The sequence below is a fragment of the Sitophilus oryzae genome, unplaced genomic scaffold (genome assembly GCF_002938485.1).
Source record: "Sitophilus oryzae breed Bouriz unplaced genomic scaffold, Soryzae_2.0 scaffold_910_pilon_pilon, whole genome shotgun sequence".
In the NCBI taxonomy this organism is placed as follows: Eukaryota; Metazoa; Arthropoda; class Insecta; order Coleoptera; family Curculionidae; genus Sitophilus; species Sitophilus oryzae.
The window spans coordinates 815,464-840,317 of NW_022147540.1; the positions used below are offsets into that span (position 1 = coordinate 815,464).

Genomic DNA, 24,854 nt, shown 5'->3' on the forward strand with positions numbered 1-24,854 from the left:
GAAGCTGTTTAATTATATCTGTTTTGGGTATAGCAAATTGATGTCGAAATTGAGTGACATTTATTAATTTCTACATTGAGTTGGCTTTATCGATATTACAGTACAGGGTGAGTCTTAAGTAAGTGCAAATATTGGCAGGGCTGGTAGATATGTAATGAAAGAAATGTCAACCATAAAACTATGAACCCTTCCCGGACACAAACGGTACATTGTGAAACAGGAAATTGTAGAAAGAAACAAGCCCTATAACATAGGATACAACATTTTAATGAACAGTTCTTTCTATAAAATCAATAAAATGAAAAATATACCAAATAATATACATGTACTGATTTCTTTGGAAAATCGACAACTATGAAACTATTAACCCTTCCCGGACACAAACGGTATATTGTGAGACAGGAAATTGTAGAGAGAAACAAGCCCTATAACATAGGATGCAACATTTTAATGAACAGTGCTTTCCATAAAACCAATAAAATAAAAAATATACGAAATAAAATAAATGTACAGATTTCTTTCGAAAATCGACATCTATGAAAATATGAACCCTTCCTGGACAGAAACGGTACATTGTGAGACAGGAAATTGTAGAGAGAAACAAGCCCTATAACATAGGATACAACATTTTAATGAACAGTGCTTTCCATAAAATCAATAAAATGAAAAATATACGAAATAATATACATGTTCTGATTTCTTTCGAAAATCGACATCTATGAAAATATGAACCCTTCCTGGACACAAACGGTACATTGTGAGACAGGAAATTGTAGAGAGAAACAAGCCCTATAACATAGGATACAACATTTTTAATGAACAGTTCTTTCCATAAAATCAATAAAATGAAAAAATATACGAAATAATATACATGTACTTATTTCTTTCTGAAAATCGACAACTATGAAACTATTATGATCCCCTTCCCCGACACAAACGGTACATTGTGAGACAGGAAATTGTAGAGAGAAACAAGCCCTATAACATAGGATACAACATTTTAATGAATACAGTGCTTTCCATAAAATCAATAAAATGAAAAATATACGAAATAATATACATGTACTGATTTCTTTCGAAAATCGACAACTATGAAACTATGAACCCTTCCCCGACACAAGTGGTACATTGTGAGACAGAAAATTGTAGAGAGAAACAAGCCCTATAACATAGGATACAACATTTTAATGAACAGTTCTTTCCATAAAATGAATAAAATGAAAAATATACGAAATAATATACATGTACTGATTTCTTTCGAAAATCGACAACTATGAAACTATGAACCCTTCCCGGACACAAACGGTATATTGTGAAACAGGAAATTGTAGAGAGAAACAAGCTCTATAATACTACAATATCATGAGTCAAGGAATAGTTTTCATATTGAAATACCTACAACACGAGAATTATTGTCAAACAAGAACACGAAATATTTTAAAACTGAAACGAAATATCTGAATATAAATTTATGGAACTTTGTCTCTGGATTGTCTTAAAGAGCGGAAAGCAGGGTTTAGCATGCAATTCCGTTTCAGGAAATATGTTTAGAGACCGTCAGAGCATCGCATATTTATTCCTATTTACCTTATCAAATATTTACAATATGCAGATTTATTACAAAATGCTTTGTATCGAAAATTTATACAGCCGTATTGTATAACTGCATAAATATAAAAATTAGAATTCAGGAATACCAAATAAAATAACAGCCTTTAATAATTTGATTGAAAACAATTATTGTGATTCCAGGACAATTAATCTTACTGCTTGTAATACAGGTAACAAAACTAGGTTAGTAGGTCAAAGTCATTGTAGAATATATGAATAAATAAAATAAACGACTATTGCAGACGTCTAGTACCATTTTGATATCCTCAAAGGGTTTCATATTCATTTATATTTCATATTCAATCTAGTAAATTGTGTAGAATACGATCTACAAAAAGACATGCAATCTATATTTTAGTATGGGAAAACGAGTAATTTATTCTCAGCAATCTAGAAATCTATAATTAAATTATATACAGGGTGGTCCGAAAAATTAGTCTTCAGGAGTTTTTGATATAGGAAATTTGATTTAAATATCAATATCCGCGCCACCTACAAATTTTTTAACTAGTTTGAAGAGTAATAACTTTTCGTCCCTACTTACAGAGTGGCCCATCGAAAACGTTCCGCAAGGCATTACGGCCAGGGCAATTTTTTTTCAGAAAATTCAAAAACACGTCAATTTTGTTTGTGAGGAGGACAACTTTTGCCCCAAAAATGATTGCAAAATCTTCAACCCTCTAAGCGGGGGTGTCATCCCCCAATTTTTTTCAAAGGGAAAGGGGGTCAAGTGGTACCGCAATGAAAAGGGCTTTCTATTCTCTATATTCTCCGGCTTCGTTTTTGAAAATCGGTCGAGTCATTGAGAAATTATAAAGGATTTAAATTTGAAAAGTTTATTTAAACATTTATCAGAGTAAATGATAAGGGTAAATTCCTTCGACCAATTTGCTGTTTTTTCTTATTATTTCTAGATGTTTACGCATTTTTTCACTTGCCACAAGGTTGAATGATCAGGTTCGGTAGTTGCTAGATAGCTGTTCTGTGACTTATGCGTTGAACTTCTTCTCAATATCGTTAAACTGTTTAACAATTATTATGGTGTAGTCACTTGCAGAAAAAGTGGAAATAATCTAACTTTATTTTAAAAATAATGAATGTGGCATGACCAAACCATCCTGACAAACACCTTTATGGCAAAATTGTTCGCGAGTTAGTAGCAAAATTTCGCGGTGACACCCCCGCTGAGAGGGTTGAAAATTTTACAATAATTTTTGGGGCAAAAGTTGTCCTCCTCACAAACAAAATTGGCGTGTTTTTGGATTTTTTGAAAAAAAGAATACCTTAGCCGTTATGCCTTGCGGAACGTTTTCGATAGGCCACCCGGTATATAAAACTACTGAGTAAAAAAATATACATTCACAACGTTTTTTACGGAAAAAAGATCTCTTGGTAAATATCGTTTCGTGTAAGGGTTTTTGAGATATTTGGAATCTAAATTATCAATACTGTTTTTGTATCAAAAATTCAACAGAACTGTTCCATCATCATTTTTTCGAAAAAAAACATTATGATTAATTTTAAAAAATAAAAAAAAATTCTCAAATTGATCATTTCAATCAAATAACTATCTACTCAACATATTTATTTTTTTGTCAATAATGTATTGACTATTTACATTCTAAATATCTTGAGAACGATTGCTCGTAGCGATTTTTACCAAGAGACCTTTCTTACCTAAAAATGTCTAAATGTATACTTTTTACTCAATAGTTTTATACAGGTACGGACGAAAACTTATTACTCTTCAAACCAGTTAAAAAATATGTATGTGGCGCCCTCTGTAAGTAGGAATCATATTTACATTAACATCAAATTTCTTATTTCAAAAAACTTCAGATACCAATTTTCATCCAAATACTGACGTTACTTCAGGAATTATTTGGAAAAAATCGAAATAAAAAAAGAAATTTTACACCCTGTATCTCCGAAACTAAGCATTTTAGGACATACATTTACACGAACTTTTTTACTTATTTTTATGTGCAGAATATGCTGTCAAAATTTCCGGGCCACCCTGTATAATAATATAATCGATAAAGGACGTTTAGTTATGTATGTAGTTTTGCCACAAAAAATGAAAATCATGAACTTCTGAGTTATGTCACTTTCGTTCTGAAGATGCAATATGTCAAGTTTTAGAGTCTTTATCGCAGATCATCATACTATCAGAAACCTATCAGCTTAAAACTGGAAAAAATGTCTATATTGCATTGTATAAATATTCTAATAGACAGTTTATCAAAAATTGCAGTGAAAAAATCTGGTATTAGGTGCATTTAGTATAACCATACATCATGTTGAATTCTCCAAAGAGGAAAACTTTTTTGATTTCTATTAAACCAATGCCTAACGTCTCTCACCTGTGAATTGATGGCCCTCAGATGTATCTGCGCCACCTTCAAGTCGAACCTCTTCATCGAAATATCCTCCTGCAGCTCGTTGGCCTTGTTGTACAGCGACGCGTCCACCGACCGCTGCTGGATCCTGAGCAGCGTGTCCAGCGCGTCCTGGATCTGCCTGATCTGTCCTTTGAGGTCGTCCGATTCCTTCCTGAGAGCGTCGTGAGACGGCTTGATCTGGACGGCGGACAGCTGGTCGATGACCAGCTCGTCCTTGAGCGGTGGAGGGATGTTGTCCTGCAGGGGAATAAAGAGCTGGATAATTTTATATTTTTGTTTGAGAAAAAATATATCAGTTCTAGAGCATAGCTATTTGCTATTTTGTCTTGGTTCTAGTAGCAGACCTATAAAATAATATAATAAAATATCACGTGCTTGTACTTCATTGTGATTATTGTGCAACTATTGTCACTGTCTTTTAAAATCATATTTTTATTGCTGGGTTGGCGTTGGTTTCTATGTAATTTGACAAATAAATAAAGCTGACTCTTTAGTTGTCAGTTTTGAGTCAATATTTTTTAATGCTCTTTCGTGTCGATTGCTAATTGAATTAGAGCCAGAAATGGCTCAAACGAAATAAGTAAATTACCAAAACGTGTTCAGACTGATGCGACAAACACGACATATCCAAACTACTTCCGTTTAAATCCCGAATAACTAATGGAAAAAATAAATCAGTTGCTCCAAAAAACCGTGTATATGATAATAAATTTAATATAGTTGTATGTATATATTACTATTAGCTATATGATAATAAATATCTTATAACCTATGTTTAATATATGTTAAATATGCGTTTTGAATATTATTTAGGTTTACAAAATTAACTTGACGATATGCATATGCTTGTAGTTAACCGACGTGATAATTTGAACCTAATTTTCCTTACAAGATAAATGCGATTGCGCAATATTCTCTCAGTCTATCTGGAAACAGTCCCTGTATTGCGAGCGAGCCCTTTGACGGCTTGAACGATGTCCCACAAAGATAAGAGAAGGGTTAATGGAGTTTACGAAGTGTGTAAATGGATTCTTAGTAGTCGCAAAAGATTGAAACTGGATTCTGGGATTATTATTTTGAGAAACCGGGGATTTAGATGGAAGTTTTCGCTCTTGTGTAATCCAATTTGTTAGACTAGTTTAGGTTCGTGTTAACGGACCTTTTTGAAATAATCCAATCAACAGCGTAAGAAATAATAATAAGTAAGTAAGAAAGAGTTATCTCGTAATCATCGTCAAGAGTAATGATATACCGTGCTGGCAACTGTTACTTTTGGGTCGACATTTACTTGTGTGGAAGTAAATCGCATAGGGATCTTATTAAGTCGGAGTGAGAGAAATGCGACCGACTGACGCGACACGCGACGGTGTGCTGTTGCGGCGTTGCCGATACGCCTTTCCCTATCAAGTAAAGTAAAATCACGATCGCAAACCGCTTATTTTTAAAAGACTTTTTTTTTCAAGAGATAACTAGATAAAATCATTAAACATGTTTCTGAGCATCTGAAATGGAATTATAAGGATATCGTTACGGTGTCATTTTTTTTATAACGAGAAAACGTCACTAATCGCGATAATTTAAAAACTCAACTCTTTAACACATAACAGGCTATAACTCAAGAACCACTTTAGATATTGAAACTTTTTTTTTATTTTCAAGATCGGATATTTTACAATATGTTTACATAAGAAAAATTCGATAAGGTTGTTTTTTCCATTCAAAAATTGTAAACAATCCATCTATTTACTTTTAGAGCATAGCAATTTTCAGCAATCGTGTAATTTTTTTATAGATAAAGATTTTCACATACTGTCTACAAAGAAAATACAGCAGAAATATTAACAAAGTTTTTGAAAAAACTACAATCTATTATTTCTAATAGATTTCGAGATATCAATTTTTGAATTCAGAGTTCTAATAGCGCGACCACTATCGAACACCCACTCAATTCCACTTATTTTTACCAAAAATGCAAGTGTTTCTAGCTTGCACTTAAAAAAATTCAAGCTATAGGGAAAATTACAACGACTCGTTAATAAATAAACAAATTAAGTATCACGAGACGTAATTAAATCGTGAAGCTGAACGCATGACGTACACCTTTTCCTAGAACTTTAAGTACTGACAGAGGTATTGATTGGGTCGACCGGTCAACTGCGACAAATCTGCTATATCCCCTTCCACGTCTCTTAGCGATGTGCACAGTTTCTCGGTTTATTTCATACGTTTGGCAACGTGTTTACTGTCCTCTCTTTGTTCGGTACATTATAAACGCCATTTTACTCTTTTTACATACGGAAATCTCGACCCAAGACTAACCTTTGCCAGCCCTTAGTATAAAACAACCCCAAAGTTCCCAACTGGCAAAGTAGTACGATAGGGAGACGCGATATCCCCAAAGCTCTTTACAGCAGACTGGACCCACAAAGGATTGAAAATAGATGGAGAAGATGCGCTGATGACATAGTTCTAATTGCCAATAGTCCTGAGAACTAAAAGCAAAAATTAATGAACTAACTACAGCCAGCAATAAAGTGGGTCTCAAAATGAACTTAGCAAAAACTAAAGTATTGTACAACAAACTAGTGGAAAGAAAAGACATTCTAATAAATAACACAACACTGGAAATAGTAGAAGAATAATAATAGATAACTAATACACAGATCGGGATCTCTACTAACAGAAATCCAGAGAAGAATTAAATTAGCATGGAGTACTTATGGACAAAACTCAATCAAATTCAAATCTAGAATGGCACTCTATTTATAGAAGAAAACAGTCGACCAATGGGTACTACCAGTCATGACCTATTCATGCGAAACCTGGACACTTAAAACGGGCATCATAAGGAAACTGCAAGTCGCACAACGTTCAATGGAATGAAATATGCTGGGAATAACCAAGAGAGACCGTAAAATGAAGAGTTGACATGTCATCCACAGAGTCAAATCCCTCAAATGGAAATGGGCAGGACACCTGGCAAGAAGAACGGACAACAGATGGACCACAAAAATTACAGCATGGTACCCACGAGGAACTAAGAGACCTTGAAGAAGACCGAACCTGAGATGGGATCATGATATTAGGAAATTAGCAGGGATAACTTGGGCCCGCATAGACAACAATAGACAACAGTGAGCCCAACTACAACTATGTGAGGGGTAACAGTAAAAAGGCAACAAAGCAATGATATTTTTGAATGTCCGGATAGACAACATCATGTATCGGGGCTTTTCAGTCACAGAAAAGCTCATGAAAGGAAACGCCTTGCGTGACCTTCTTCTGATGCGTGTCAAATACTCGTCAGCGAGTAATGGCAGTATGTATGTATGTTAGGGAGGCTACACCATAATTAGAAATGGTTGAATAAGCTGAAAATGATGATGATTATGATGAAGTAAGAAAGAGTAATAAGTATGAAGAGTTCGACGGAAAAAGAATACTTACGTTGTTGATATGTCCATTGGCAATGTCACCCTCTAGTCCTTCGGGTGGTGGGGGTGGTTGAGGGGGCACAAATATCCGTTTGATGATGAGCCCCCGACCCTGGGGTACCGGAAGGGACCGCGCCAAGTGAATTAGGTCCGAATGTCCTACGACGGAACGACACTGATTGGCCAGAGTGTCGTAGCGTTTGGTTTGTTCTAAAGCCTGCAAAGAACACAGTAGTTAGCATAGACAACTAGAAAGCCCCGTCTATACAGAAAGAGCCTTAAATAAGTGCAAATATTTTCAGTGATAGTATATTTCGACCCCAGAAACACGTCTATGAGGTTTTTCCGCGAAAATTTTTTTTTGAAAATTTGTTTCTTTTATCGAGATCTACCAGCCCTGAAAATATTTGCACTTATTTAAGACTTACCCTGTATATAACGTGATTTTATCAAATAGAGCACCATATTTAGTGAAATTTAAACAAAATATAAAATTTTACTACAATATTTAATTTACGGAGTATTTAATTTGTAAATACGCAAAGCGTTCGTTTAATAATAATCATTGAACCTCAGTTGTACAAACATAGCTCGAAAACATAGTTTATGGGTCCCCAGATTATTCAGCTTTTCCAAAATGCAATGTTTATTGAACCACTGAATCAAAAATAAAAACAAGCTTAGTTTGAATTCCAAAACAAGTGTAAGAAAAATAAGCCTTCAAAAGTGATGATTATGTTATGTCAAGACAAAAAAAAAAGAAAAAAAAGGAGAAAAAAAATGAAGGGAAAAAAAGAAAGAAAGAAAAAAAAGAAAACATTTTTGGTAAAGATGTGCCGGTTTTTGAGACGAGACAGTTATTATTGTTTACAGCTAAAATAATTATTTTCAACCCTCCAAATAAAATTCATGTCCATAAAATTATTATTATTATTATCGAAAAGTGATAGAAATACAATAAAAGTAGGAAGGGGGTCTCCCTCAATAATAGTAGGCGATAGAAAAAAAGCAGGAGCAACATCTAGATTCAAGAGGTCATTTCACGTAGGAATCAGCAGGATATGCTGTCAGGGCTCGAGAAAAGAAATTGTTTCTCTAGAGCAGTGTAATTCCATATTCTTCCTTTTCCTTAATTATAACAATCAGCCAATTAATTTACTTTTTTATAATTAGAAATTAAAAAAAAAGGAGGAAAAAGAACTCGAAATATCCCTTGATATTTTTAACGTTTTTGCAGTTGGCAGCGATTTAATTGGTAACAATTTTCCACTTGTTCTGAGCGCCAATTATCCGAAATACTTTGTGCGTAAGAAAGTTTTTAATTAAAGGAAACGAAACAGAGAGTTTAAAGTGTGTTTTTGTCGTAAGACAAGTCATCAAGAAGGCATGGAATTAACAAAAAAGTTATTTTCAAGCTTTAAATGTTTCAAAAATTATTAATGGATTAAAATTAAACTCTGATATAAGGGAAAAAAATTAGGCAAAAAAAATAAAGTCCTACTCAGTGTGCCGGCCCACCAAGGGATAGAAGGTAATGAAAAAGACAACGATCTGGCTAGAAAAAGAGCGAACACTCCACTAACTAAACCATAACCTTCTGCTTTCCAAATGGAAATCAACTTAAAGCGGAACTCAAGAACCTGGAAGACGGAAGCAATGGAGAAACACCAGAGCATCTCATGAGTGTGCCGAGACGACAACCATTTGTGTCATAATTTTTACGACTGATATTGGAGATGGAAAACTAACCTCTGGAAAACCGTCTCAAACATTGGCTTTTGTCAAAGAGAAAAATTTAAAGGGGGATGAAGCAAATTTTACCAAATTTTACGTAAAATCTACTACACAAACCGTTGAATGATATCTCTAATAAATCTTGACTAATTTAAAAAATATAGAAAACAATCCATACTTTCCATCTTATAACATTTTACCAAGGAATGTCTCAGGGACAGAAATTGTAAATTGTAATTTATAAAAACAGTTTTGTAAAGTACGCGTTTAGAACAATAATATATTCTAAAATGTAAAAAATCAATTTTCTTTTAACTGTTTGGTATACCTTATATCTTTTATTTACTTTAATATTATTATCTTTAATTTATTTAATTTTATGTTATAATCTGTGGATTTTACTATTTTATTTTAGTAAAAAATTACCCTACTTTTAATATTTAAAATATAGTTTTAAAAATTGTAGCTTTCTAAGTGTATTTATTGATTAATAATATACTTACTCTAGTTGAAATTATTTCAGCACCCTGTATAATAGCGTCCGTAACTGTCGAACAAAGATCTGAATATATTTCTTCTAATTCCTGAAACAATTAAAATATTCCATTAATAGGTTTGTGTCCATATTATGTATTTAATAAAAATATGATGTTTTTTTCTATATTTACGTAATTTTAGTATAAATAGAAATAGTATTAATCATTGCTGTAGTATATGCTAGTATATGGCTTCATTAAGAGACTCAAAATTGAGTCATGTGAGAAAAAAAAAGAAAGAAAATGAGTCTTGAGTAATAACTCATTCTGGCCTCTATTTAAGATCTGCCAAGAAAAACTGTGGTTAGAAATGAAAATTTTATTGTTTTATAAGCTTATAATTTGCTTCTTCTATGGATAAAACTGACAAAATAATAAATTTGGGGACTTTTTATTTTTTTAAATTAATCATAAATTTTTCTCCGAAAAATTGATGATAAAACAGTTTCTGTTGAATTTTTGGCACAAAAATATTTCAAATTTATGATTTCAGTCTAGTAACTATTTAGTCAACATGATTAATTTGTGTCAATAATGATAGGTATTGATAATTTCGATTCCAAATATATCGAGAACCATTACTCGGTAGCGATTTTTACCAAGAGACCTTTTTTACGTAAAAAATGTCGTTAATGTATATTTTTTTACTCGGTTGTTTTGTACAGGTACGGACGAAAAGTTATTACTCTTCAAATCAGTTAAAAATATGTAGGTGGCGCCCTCTACAAGTAAGAGTCATATTGACATCAACATCAAATTTCTCATGTCAAAAAACTCCCAGACACCAATTTTCATCCAAATAATAACGTTAATTCAGAAATTATTCGGGAAAAATCGAAATAAAAATGAAATTTTAACACCCTGTATCACCGAAACTAAGCATTTTAGAACATACATTTATACGAACTTTTTTACTTATTATTATCTGCAGAATATGCTGCTGAAGTTTCCGGAATACAGTTCGGACCACCCTGTATATTGGTCTTTTACCAAATAAAAATTATGCAAATTATTTAAACGGTTGACAAGGGAATATCTCAAATTATTCCAGATATCTCCCTGGAAGTTATTATACCCTAATTAACTAGTTCTTCACTCGTCCCACCAGATACTCTATCCCTTAAGCCTAATCCACATTTAATAAAGATCGTTGTTGTGTACTTCGAATAATAATCTATTAGTTACCGACCGCAATGTAAACGGGGCCTAGGCAAACTCGCCATTAATTCAACAAAGCTGGAAACGATGTAGCGAAATTGTTTACAATGTAATGGCAGCGGTGTTATTATGTTGTCTATATTTAATAGAGATTTCTGGATAACACGGTAAACTAATCAAGAAAAATATGGAATTAAAAAGCAATAACAATATTATTTTCAAGCATTATACAGTAATGCATGCAATCAAAAAAACTTTAAAAATTTAGGACTACTGAGTTTTTTGGAAAAAACGGATTTTTTTGGTTTGGTATTAGGAAAAATGCCACCATACGCAGATATATTCCTAATGAATCACATCATAGTGTTGAACATAAAATGGCTAGTTTAAATTTCTTAGTTCATAGATTACTTAGTTTCCCACTTTCCAACGAAAGATATGAAATAGAAAGAGATTACATTAGGAATGTAGCTGAGTGTAATGGATATTCTCCTTCACTAGTTGATAAATTAATTAGAAAACGTAGGTATAGGTTAATGATTTCTGAAAATTCGACTTTTCAAGTGGAGAAAGATACGTCTAAATATTTTTCAATACCGTTTGATAGAGAGTTATCCCGTGGTCTAAAGGGAATTTTTAAGAATGTCAATTATAAACTTGTGTATAGTGCTAATAATAAATTACAACAATTATTAGGTAATCCAAAGGATAAAACACTTCCACTGGAAAGGTCGGGTATTTATGAAGTTTCTTGTAAAGATTGTAATTAGAAATATGTTGGGCAAACTAGAAGATCAATATTAACTAGATTTAAAGAACATTTAGCTCAGATAAGATATGGCAGACCGGATAAATCTTGCGTTGCTGAACATATTGTTGATAAAGAACATTGTATAGATCTTAATAATTTAAAATTAATTAAACAAGTCTCAAATTACAGGCAATTAGATGCATATGAAAGGATCAGAATTAATAAATGTAAAGATAGTATGAACAAAGATAACGGTCCAATTCCTTCAAGTTCTTTGTTTCTACTACTCTAGTGGCGGAAATTTAACTGTTACGCTCAATGGGCTCTGACTCGGTTGGCTAGATTTTGCCAGGCCCACTCGGTGCCCACTGAGCGAGTATATAAACGCTCAACTTGTAGTTGTACTTTAGTTTATAATCATTTGCTGATGATGCTAATATGGTTAGCGAAACGCGCGTCCAGTGTAAAAGTAAAAGTGTTTTGGTGTATTGTGGTGATTTAGTGTTTTATTTTGCTGTGTAACACCAAAGGTTCCAACCCTCAACTGTAATACAAAGAGAGTTAACTTTAACTTAACATTTCTCAAACTTGTACCAATTCAACACAATCGAACAGACTGAAAGCAAGTTTACGATCTCGAAACTGCAATAAAATTTTCATTGCACATCGGAAAATAACAGAACGCGGAAGCTGTTTCCCGGGAAATGTTCACGGAAAATACTTCCAGGTGGACATTAGAAAAAGAAAATGGGTTATATCGAAACGAAAGGACACGGCAGAGCAGTACATCAAATTCCGTAGAGATAATAATAGAGATGATGGTGTTGGAGTTCAATTACCAGGTAGAAATTTCCTATTAGAGGAAGACTTAGAGGGCGATATGTGACCTAATTCTTAATAGCCCTCTCTATTTCGTAGAGAATTGGCGGTTTCTTTCTAATGCTGTTCTGATTAAAAGGCTGACCAGAATTATTTTTTAACGCCAGACAGATAATAGAGGGTGTTTCAAAAAACATGTGCCATCTCCTCGTAAAAATAAGATTTCTTTTTCATATCAACATGGGTCCGACCGTAACCACCGTAAAAACAAGGCCGGACAGCTGTGACGTAAAAATCTCGTGACGTCACCAACTGGAGGCATAATAACTCTATTTAGAAGCGTTGATAATTATCCGATAAAAGTTCAAATTGTGGATCTTTTTTCACTCAGCAGATATCTTTCGAAGTTTTAAAATGTCTTTTCCGAGTTTTTAAAAATATTATAGTATATTTAAATAGTTTTAATAGAATACGGAAAAAATCATACCAGTCAATAAATGTTTATCTCTCACTTTTTATCAATCAAATTTAATAAAGGAATATTTTAACAAAATAAAAACACTAAATCACCACAATACACCAAAACACTTCTACTTATACACTGGACGCGCTAACCATGTTAGCATCATGAGCAGATGATTATAAATTGGTTTATAATCATCTTTCAAAATATCATAATCATCTTATAAACTGGTTTATAATCATCTGCTGATGATGCTAACATGGTTAGCGAAACGCGCGTCCAGTGTATAAGTAAAAGTGTTTTGGTGTATTGTGGTGATTTAGTGTTTTTATTTTGCTGTGTAACACCAAAGGTTCCAACCCTCAACCACAGCTTAAGTAAAACCAGCTCGGACAGTGTAGCGTGCCGCTTGAGTTTATAATCATGTGCTGATGATGCTAACATGGTTAGCGAAACGCGCGTCCAGTGTATAAGTAAAAGTGTTTGGTGTATTGTGGTGATTTAGTGTTTTTATTTTGCTGTGTAACACCAAAGGTTCCAACCCTCAACTGAATATTTTAAGTTCACAATAGTGTATAATATGAAAAAAACAATAAAAAAAATAGATATTTTTTATAGTATATATTATGTATTTCATCGATATTCTACGCTCCATGCTCCGGGGCGACGGCGCACAGTGGTTTCGGCAATGGAAAAAAAAACCAAAAAAGAGGGTGTTAAATCGGGTTTAAATTATCCCATCTTACATCGAGTTAGTTCAAAGACAATATAATAATATTACTTTTTTAATTTAATTACTAGTTTTGAATTTACAGCACCTCCTTTTTGCCAATTTTCTTAATATACGAAACGCGCAAAAATAAAGCGAGAACAAGTAATATTTTACAGCCCTTCTTTTAATTCCTAAAAATCGGTATTACCCAGGAACTGTTTGGTTTATCCATGGGCATTAAAAGTAAAAATCATTTTGCCAAAATATACCGTGCCATTGGTGCAGTTTAGGTTGAACCTATTTCTAATAAAATTACTTTACTTCTTACTTTAATCAGGCTTTACCAAGCTTTGGTCTCGGATTAATTTGACTAAAAAAAGCAACTGTTAAAGTAGTGATTCTATAAATTTTATCGCCAGATTCGGCCAAGTTTGTTAAAAATTTAAAATAAAAGATAAACGGTGTGAAAAAAAATTAAAACTACTTTCTTCATTTTTGCGGATGCCGAAAACGGATTTTAGATAAATTTTGATATGAAACTTTATCAGTATTGTTGTTGGATTTGTCTTATTAGCTGGATAATAAACATGTCGCAATTTGTGATACCATACAGTGTTGTGTGCCGAGTTACTCTTTAACAGCGAGTACCCCTTAGAGCAAGGTTTAAGGGAACAGTATCCAGAATTACAAGGAGAGCGGTTGTTGCTGGTAACTGGAGCCATAAAAAAAAGATTTGAACCCAACTTTGCCAAAAAATTGAGAGAAGTGCATCATGTAAAACGAATTTTTTTTCGGAAGTATAGTGAGTGGTTGCAGGGCGAGTTTTTGGTTAATTTTCCTGAATCTGATCATGAATCCGAAAACGAGTCATCCCTTAAGTCTGTCGGAGGTCACCCAGAGAAGAACCCTTTAGAAGATTTGTGTAAAAGAAGTAAGCAAAATAAAATAAAAAAACTTCGAGAGGATTTTTCGGATGAATTGATAATCGCAGCGGCAGAACAAATAAAAAAAGAAAAACAATCTGATCCTATGAGGTATATTGACTCTAAAAAAGCCTTGGGTTTAATTCTTGACGCATCTTTAACAAAATATCAATATGAAATATTAAGAAAATGTGTTAAGGAAGTAGGCAGTAATATTTTCTTATTATAACTTCTTCTATTTTTTAAACTTTTGAAGGAATTTTGAATTTGCCAGCCAGATTCTAAAACATTGTTTTATCGACTATCGAACCGTTCTTTGCAGTTTTTTTCAATTATTGTTCAGGACCCATAATACAGGGTAAAACAAAAATGGGCGCATTTTTAACAAAATTTTAAGTGAGCCTCATTTTGTGGGGGGATGGAGGAAATCCATTTTTTGTGGGTAGTTTGAAGGAGGTGTTTTATACCTCGGGACGTTTATGAGTTTTTTTGGCTATCGCTCTCCATTGCGATGTTTTCGATATTCTTATGATTGTCGGTAGAGTTTTAATACTAATAATTTTATCTCATTGTGAAATGAAGATATCGTATTTTTAAGCATTATACATTTTAATATACAATTAAATAAAGCAAACAAATAATTTTATAAAACTAAAAAGTATTACAGTTATACAGGGCGTTAAAAATTTATCTAGCTGGTATATTTAAATTATATGAACAGGTTTTATTATGTACCTTGGCATAACAAAAGAAGCATTTAACACTTTTTCATTAACGATACAGTATAATCACTTAGTATAATTATTAGTTAATACGCATAATACTCAAAAATACAATATATTAATTTCATAATGAGATAAATTTATTATAAATTTATAAATCATAAAAAAAGGAAAACATCGCAATGGAGAGCGATACCCCAAAAAACTCAAAAACGTCCCGAGGTATAAAACAGCTCTTTTAAAATACCCACAAATAATGGAAATCCTCCATCCCCCCACAAAATGGAGGTCACTTAAAATTTTGTAAAAAATGCACGCATTTTTGTTTTACCCTGTATTATGGGTATTGGCCAATAATTAAATAAACTGCAAAGAACGGTTCGACAGTCGATCAAAAAGCGTTTCAGAATCTGGCTAGCAATTCAAAATGCCTTCAATAGTTTAGAAAATACAAGAAGTTCAACTCGATGCAAAAATTTTCACTTTACGTTTCAATTGGTGCTCAGTTTACTTTTAAATAAATTTATTAAACCATGTTATTTGATGTATTTTATTAAGCTGAATCGAATAAAATTCGTCCCAATGCGATTGGATTAACGGTTTAGGAAATATAGGGTTTTTTCATTATATTATCAGTTTCACACCACTGTGCGTCGCGGCGCGGCTTCGCGTGGCGGCGCCTGTCATAGCGTGTAGCGGAGTGGTATTACCGCAGTTGACAGTCATCGATTTACCGGTAGGTTGTGACGACTTTTTCTGTCATCACTCAAACAGAAAGAAAAAGGTATCCGTTGCTCAGGGTTAGAGGAGAGCTGGGTTCGTAGGTAAGGCTTGTGACCTGTGGTGACTTAATAATGTTGTTAAATAATAAAATAAAAGTAATAATGTATAGGCTGCAAAGATTCTAAAATTGATGTTAAGTATTCAAATAGTAATGGTCAAAGACAGTAAAAAGGGCGCCACTTACTTTGAGTATGAAAAGGTAAAGTAAGAAACCAGTAAGAAAATTTGATCATGAAATAGCTAAAATAAAATAATCAACAGCAATAAGGGTCTATTATGTTCATCAAGAATAAAAGTCAGATATAACTATCCTACGTTGAACATTTATTTAAAGACGAACACAATTATCAATCAGTTTAAACCCAGTTTTAATTATCCCAATGAAATCGTTAGTTACTTTAAGTAAACTCAAATTTAGTTAAAGTTCTCTCCAGTATACTATACTACGTAATATATAAACAGGTGAAATTTATGTAAGTACCAATACGATGATGTTTCGAAACAAGTCGTGTACAATACCCTTCAAAAATGAATCCGTGTTAGCGATTCTCACATAAAGATCATACTGAAGTAAAACGTACCGTTAAGGACAAAGCATGACTTATAATGTTAACTAAAAGGTAAATTTTGACTATAATATATGGAATAAATGACAACAATTCACAGAGATATTCAAAATATTATCTCAAAGTAAAAAAAATTTAGGGAATACCTTGTGTGTTGAACTTAGAACTTATCTGTATTTTTTTTTTAATTTATGACGTAGTGAACAGATAGGCAGGCAGTCTCCAGACTAACGGAAGTGGATGTAGACTCTTCGATAGTAGCAGGAGTCTTCGATATCAGTAGAATAAATGTAGAGTCATAAATACTGTCTCAAAAGTGGTTACTCATATGCCAATTACTTATACGTCAATTTCTTATACGCCAGTTACTCTATATAAAAAAAAAACTCTCAGAACAGTCACCGAATACCAAAAAAATAACTTACGGTCTGAAAATCAGCTGTACACATTCCAAAATATAGCCAAACTATATGCTGATCCAAACCAGTAATGCACAATCAAACATTATCAAAATAAATAAAAAACGGGAATAACTGAAATAAAATTTAGTTAGACATGGCGATACAAAATGGTAGATACACTTACTGTGATCTTATTCCAGGAAAAGGCCAAAAAACACGAACTAGGCTCTGAACAGTATATTCTACAGGATTTCAAATCTCCACCTTTGGATACCCGTGCCTTTACTGTTAGGAAAAGTGTTTCAGAAAGCCCTTTTCTCTGAGATTCGTCGGACGCTGAACCACGCGTCTTTTTTCTGATCTCAATCTCTCGGAAAAAACCTCCTTTCTCCTTTTCGCCAAAACGGAAGTCTTCGAATTGACAGGTCATATGACCAAAGGCGATTAAGTGAACTCTATCGTCTATACTGAATGAAATTTGTTTTTATGGAAAGGAACCGCTACCTGTACTGAATGAAGTTTAACATCTAGCGAATAGATGGCGCCAGCAATATTAAAATTTGGAATTTTATAAAAAGAAAAATAAAACGCTACAAGGTGTGCGGACGTTGTAATTATAATCGATAATAGAAGGGTGAAAAAAGTTGTAAATCTGTAAAAAGAGGTTTTTAAACTATAAAGTGATTATAAGTGTGTGCAATTATACAATTTAAAAGGTATAATGTCTAAATAATAACATGTGAATATTCTATTTAAAGCTATATTTCTTCGGTTTTCTCAAATATATTTATATGTATTTTCTAAAGCTTTTACTTACCTTTTACCTCACCTCAAACCTTTCATATTTGAAAGTTACATAAACTACACCCTCTACATCGATTAACTACATGTAATGTAGTTTATGTAGTTTTTAAGAGTAATATGTAGTTTTCCGAACCCTGATAGTAATACTAATCAAATTATTCGTCATGTTTATTATTTACTAAATTCTTTAAAATGCGATGAAAATAATAAAAAATTTCTAACTTTTATCGGTGTTCAATATTAAAATTATTAACTTGAGTTGAGTAACAGGTTGAGCTTGTAGTAATAAAATATTGTTTTAATGAGTAAAATATGAGGTATGTTTTACTAGAGAACTTGCAAACTGATCCTGTTGAAAGTAGGTTTGGAAAATATAGACAGTTATTCGGAAGTCAGTACAGTATTTGTGTTCGACATTTATATGAAGGCGAAAAGAAATTTAAGATTCAGTCATTAATGTCCCTAAAAATAATTCAACATTTTCAGACAACACTGATATTGAACAAAATTCACTTATAAAAAACCTTACTAAAGGCAGTCTTGGGTTTTCAAAAGATGAAATAACTAATATAGTTTTATTTGAATATATAATTTTTAACAAAGTTGTAGCATTTTATTTAAAATTCACACAATTTAAATAAATGTACAGAATTATTTTATTTAAACAATTCAAGTTTGAGTCCTCGCACCGAGATGGCATTCTTAGTATTGTTATTATCTTTTATTTTTTTACAAGTTTATTTCTGGATAGTTATTTCAGCCGGTCGAAGTTGTTCGTCACTTTATTTCTGACGGTATAGGTATATACCTCGTGCCTACCTTTATCGCTATATTGGTGGTTGAAGCTGAACCCGATAGAATTATCGGCGTTTTTTTTGGCATTTTTGAAATTTGTGTGGGAAAACCCTCTGAGCGGAGGTAAGACCTTTATTTTTTACAACGTTTCCTAATACCTTTTTTCTATTTGTACAGGGTTTTATTTTATGGTACGCATTTCTGGTGCCATTTTGTTTATTGTATCTGACATTTGGGCCACGTTTGTCCCTACAATATACACGTTGAATAACGGAGGAATCTCCTGAATATACAGCATTTTCCGATCCTGTCTGTGTGGAGACGTTATAATAACGATCCAGTTCCAGCAGTTCACCACAACCAGCTTGTGACCAGAACGGATATAAAAGGCCAGATCATTTCTTATTATATAATTTAAGTTCACTTTAATGCTTTAAGCCCTTCAGGCATATTAGATATTTTATTACTTTAGAGTCACTTGAAATATTTTATTCATGTTATGCATATTTCTGATATCTACATAGTACGGTTTTTTTTAATATAAAGAGTCCTTATATTTTGGTACCAAGATCGCCAGACTTTTTGCGGAATAATTAATAAAATATTAATATTCAGAAGCGTGCAGATTTAACTACCATCTTGAGTGATCTATTTTAATACATACTATTTCCAACAAACATTTTCAAACGTCAAATTATTCATAGTCTTATTTTATTCTAATTAACATTTAATTATTAATTATACTTAGTTGTTAGTTTATCTCAGCGTTTCATTTGTGTAATTCCTAAAATAAATAATACCTATATTCTGAGTTGATTTCTCAGTTCTCAACTTAGAAGTTTTAGAAAGTAAATGGAAAACTGAGTGGCGCCCAGTATATTATAAAGACGTAATTATCACAATTTAATGTTCACTAGCTTACGACCCATTACATTCCATCATTTTTTTTATAACTTCTAATGCTACAAAGTCTTGCAAAGCCATGAGGAGTTTCTCAAAATTCACACATAAAAGAAAAATAGAAAAAATATTGACAATATTAAATATATGCATTTTGATATAGTTGGTTCCTATAAAATGTTCGATCCAGATATTTTCGTTGGAATCAAATTACATACACACACAGAGAAGGTCAAGTTCAATTATTTGGACGGTGTGAGTAGGTACAGCGACATGGACATGTAGAAGTGTTTTTTTTTCAGTTTTACAGCGTGTTTGTGGCATTTTCAACCATACAAAACTGCCGATTTATTGATTTTCCGGATAAAAGAGGTAGAAATATTGAGATTTCTGGTATAAAATGGAGCATCTTTTTTATAGAAAAAATGTAATGACCACAATAAAATGTTTTACAAAAATATACTTGACTAGCGTGTACCAGCGACTTCGTTCGCGTCGAATTAATCATTTGTAATGGTGATGATAAAGCAAAGCAAGAATTTCCATTAACATACAAACTGGATAAAATTTTCTTACATTTATGTCAGCATGAGAAAAAACTATATGGCGATATTATTATATAACTTGGTAATATTTGAGGGGTAGTTTCATCTCGTTGGAATTTGACTTTCGAAAAATCCGTTTGCCAAAAATAAGCTTTTTACGTCAAGCAGTTTAAGCAGAATCGTGGTTAAGAAATTACCCAACTTTTTGGAAGGTGCACCCTGTATGATTTTTTAAAAAATTTCAAAATATGTAAAAAAACCAAATAAATTATGCTTGTCCAAGCGTTTTCCCGAAAGACTAACCGTTTTTTAAATAACAAATATTGTAATATTTGAGGGGCGTTTTTTCACCCTCTTGGAATTTGAGATTCGAGAAACCCCTCCTTATCGAACCTCTACCCCCACAGTCAATCCGTTTGCCAAAATCAGCTTTAAACGTCAAGCAGTTTAAGCAGAATCGTGATTACTCAATGGTTATATTTTATGAAACACCCTGTATAAATTTATAAAAAATCTTAAAATATGTAAAACAACAAAATAAAATATACGTGTTTAAGAGTTTTTCCGAAAAACTCACCAATTTTTAAATAAAAAATATTTTAATATTTGAGGGAGAGTTTCACCCCCTTAGAATTCGAGTTTCGATAAATCCCTTCTTATCGAACCTCTACACCCTAAAGTCAATCTGATTTCCAAAAATCAGCTTTTTACGTCAAGCGCTTTAAGCAGGATCGTGATTAATCAACGACCGGTTTTTCGAAACACCCTGTATAAATTTTTAAAAAATCTTAAAATATGTAAAAAATAAAATAAAATATACGTGTTTAAGCGTTTTTTCGGAAACTTGAACGTTTTTTAAATAAAAAATATTGTAATATTTGAGGGGTGGTTTCACCCTCTTGGAACTGGAATTTCGAAAAATCCCTTCTTATCGAACCTCTACACCCTAGAATCAACCTGTATGTCAAAATTGAGCTTCTTACGTTGAGTGGTTTGAGCAGGCTCGTGATTAATCAGTATGTCAGTCACAAGGATTTTATATATTAGTATAGATGAATAACTAAAAAAAATAGTATGCAATATTGAAAACTTTCCTTCCTAGTTAGTCCTTTTCAAAACTAAAGAAAAACTAAAGGTAACAACAAACATGAATATGAGAAATACATATTTAGAAAAAACAAGTTTAACAATAGATAATTATAATTGCGTAATAAAGAAAAACATATAAATTATAGCCAGTAATATCAAAGAACAGCAAATTAACAAAAAAAAAACAAAGATTAAACCAATAAAAGGCTTATTTAAACATTTATAATGGGAACAGAGCCTAAGTTCATACCATTAATTTAATCTGCCACAAAGACATGCATTAAACTGATCAGAAACTCACAACAGCAATTACCTGCACGATACAAAAGGCTGAAACACGTTCCTTACTTGGGCTTAAATTTTAAATCGAACAATACCACCTAAAATACTAGGCAAAAAAACGACTGCAGTAGAATAATTGTTAACTTTGCAAAAGTAGTGTTCGTAATATTAGTTTTTGTTTCAAGATTTTATATAGTAAATGTCTATACATATGTGGCGGATTCATTTCTCTAAAAAATGCTATATGGGTATTTTGCCACTGCAAGAAAATCTACAAAATAAAATAGTTATTTTTTGTAAACACTTCTGCGTTAATCCAAACGGAAACTACTAGTTAGAACTTAGGTTTACAGATATACAAATTTGCCTAACGAACAAAAAAATGCTTAACGTTTCGGAAAGTTTATCTTTCCGTCGTCGGAAGCAAAAAAATACAAAGAATAAAGAGAAAAACTATTTAAAATATTTAAATTCAACTATTCGAGAACACTTTAGTTTTTTAAAACAGATACGTCTACAAAAACCGTTAACGTTCTGTTAAAATGACATTATATTAAGTTAAACTTCAAAATTAACAATTACTACCTGATAACAATTACTTAATAAGGTAAAACCAAAAAGCCTCAAACTTTCTGTATGATTTTTTTAAATTTTTATGTTATGTTCTTTAAAATCAAAGGAGCGATTGCCATACCTTACTAACATCTACAGATGCCTGAGCAATACATTTATTTTGTATTAGATTGTATTAAAAAAGCCTCTTTTATTTTTCTTTTAGAGGATACGTTATTATTTTGGCGTTATTAAAATTTATTCTGTACCCTGTGTCCCACGAATGCTGACGAATTTTAGATTTGTAAAAATCTCCCTTTCTTAAATAATCTTTATATTCTTTAATTCGAACATTTAAGGGTCTAGATGTTATTACATTTATTGTTTGTTGTTCTGTATTCATTGACTCATTGGTTCATTGGTTAATGAAGTTAGTAGCACTTAGACTACGGGTAGTAAAATGCTACACATGGCCCATCGTACTATACGGCGCAGACACGTGGTCTCTCGAGGCTAGAAACCTGAACCGCATCGAGGCTTTCGAAATGTGGACTCTGTGTCATGGACCCCACATGCCACCAACGAAGAAGTTTTAAAAACTGCAGGCTATGAACGAGAAATACTTAATATAGTTAAAGAAAGAAAGGTTTCCTACCTCGGCCATATCCTTAGAGGAGACAAATATTACATTCCTAAACTAATTCTACAAGGAAAAATAGAGAGACGGCGAGGCCCAGGAAGAAAACAACATTCCTGGCTAAGAAACATACGGGATTGGTGTAACATAAGCGACGCAGCCACCATATTTCGAAGAGCTGAAAACGGATTATACGAAGAGTATAGACAATCGCCAACGTGCGGCTAAGCACAAGGCACAGGAAGAAGAAGAAGAATTATCGCCAGCTAACAAAAAGACATAATAGATCCCCACGGGATAGCTCCATGATGTAAAATGACATACCCGCTTTCTGCAAGCGATTTTTAATGGCCCCTGCCTGATTCAATGGCGCATATTCACAGATCTACCGCGAAATAAGCCGGCTACCGGAAAGTGGGAAGTCGGTGTATTATGGACGTAGCAACATAGCTTTACATAGCAACCCAAGCAGCATTTGGACGTCGGGACAACGTTGTGTCACGCGACCAAACGTCAGGGCGCAACGTCGGCACAACCTCGTGCCAACCCTAGTCTGCAGTAGTTTGGAGAATAATTTTTGGGTTGAAACAACGTTGGATACGCAGCCTAATTCAGTACCAACTGCAACGTTGTTTAAAATCCTAATTCACAAAAATACAAAACTATAAAAATATGGCGTCTAAGTCGCGTTTTATCCTAAATTGGGATAATTATAGTAAAAATATTATTTTTATGATTTAGTTAGAGACATATGCCAGATGGCAGTAAAGGAAAACAAAACAAAAGTATTTAAGTGTGGAGGATGTTTGAAGATCATAATTATTGAAACACTTTAACCAACTCTTTAACTCGTTATCCAAGACAAAAAAGTTAAACACAAACAACTTTATTGATAAATGTATTGTTTCTACTTTGAAAAATACTAATGGGCCTTAAAATTAAAGAAGTTGTAAAAAATTTCTTGAATTTTATTAAGTAAAATGAGAATAATTTATTCGCAGTCCATTGTTGTTAAAAAAATTGTTTCCGCGTGTTGTTTTGGGTCAAATATTTCAAGTTAATGTATTCAAAAAGCAGGAATTGCTATTTTAGGAACGAAACATTTTCTTATTCAACAACATGGCGGCTTTCACTTTGTTGTTTTGGAGATTAAAATGGAGTAGTTCGAGTAGTCGCGTACTGGACTAATAAAGTGGCAGTTTAGCCTTAACAGGTAGTATACTAGTCGCAAGATTGCCTAGTATAGTCATCCTAGAGTCTAGCTTGTGCCGCCCTCTATATTCTAAATAAACGGGGAGTGGATAAAGTATCGGTAATATGTCGACGTATATTTAAATTTAGTTTTATACATGCCTTTCTTACGTTCCATTTTAATTAAGTTTTTTTTATAAAAACAAAAACAGCACTGAATTAACTGTCTGACTGAACAGAACAATGAAGTGAAAATTTAAGGTTTAAGGTTATGGTTCAATACAGTTGCAAAAAGGTAGTGGCTCGACGTCCTACCAACGTAAGAATAAGGAAATCTAAACAACGTTGGAATTAGTAAAACAGACGATGTTTGCATAACGTTGGAATAGATCCTGAAAGTGACGTCGGAAAACTCTTTATTGCCTAACATTGTAACTACGTTGTCCGAATCATCTTAAGATCACTTAAGCAAAAAAGGTTACAAGACAACGTTTATTCGACGTCGCAGAAGCTTTTACTTTGTTGTAGTACTAGTTCAACGTCGGCACAACGTTACAACAACGTTTACATTTATTTTAATAGCCAAGGTACGGAGCTAACTATTTTTTGTAACTAATCCAACGTTGTATTTAGTAAACATGTGGTCGCAAGTCGTGAAAATGCTAGTTGGCAACACTCAGCATAAGTGAATCAATGCTAGTCCTAGTTTTGCATGACTAATTTTGACGATAGCAAAAAAAATAGAGAGGACACAGGTGTTGGTCTCTTTTTTGAAAGAACTGCGGTTTTAATTTTTAAGGTGGCATTGTATCGACGAAACATAGCAGAAATGCAACGTGTAATCCCCCGTATCCAGGCAAAAGCGAGACGATTCACCGAGTGGCAAGGAATCCCCAACTTTCCAGGCGTTATCTCGCTTAATGCCGCGCGATATAAAAGTAAGTCGTTTGAGTTAGGGCAAAATTGCAAGCTGCGGTTACAATATTACCTAATACCGCGGGCTGTAGTACGTAGAAGACGTAGCGTCTAGCCTAGGCTTTACCG

The 24,854-nt window shown here is 33.0% G+C and overlaps 1 protein-coding gene across 7 annotated transcripts in view; it reads right to left on the bottom strand.

Annotated features, from left to right (window-relative positions):
- The window catches only part of LOC115890735, a 354,534-nt gene that overhangs the window by 130,061 nt on the left and 199,619 nt on the right, over positions 1-24,854 (bottom strand). For all 7 annotated transcript variants that reach the window (XM_030911047.1, XM_030911049.1, XM_030911051.1 and 4 more), the window contains exons 7-9: positions 9,685-9,765; positions 7,461-7,664; positions 3,975-4,250 (exon numbers count right to left, since the gene is read on the bottom strand). In XM_030911047.1, the coding sequence (XP_030766907.1) occupies positions 3,975-4,250; positions 7,461-7,664; positions 9,685-9,765 (561 nt within the window). The remainder of the gene's footprint in view (positions 1-3,974; positions 4,251-7,460; positions 7,665-9,684; positions 9,766-24,854) is intronic.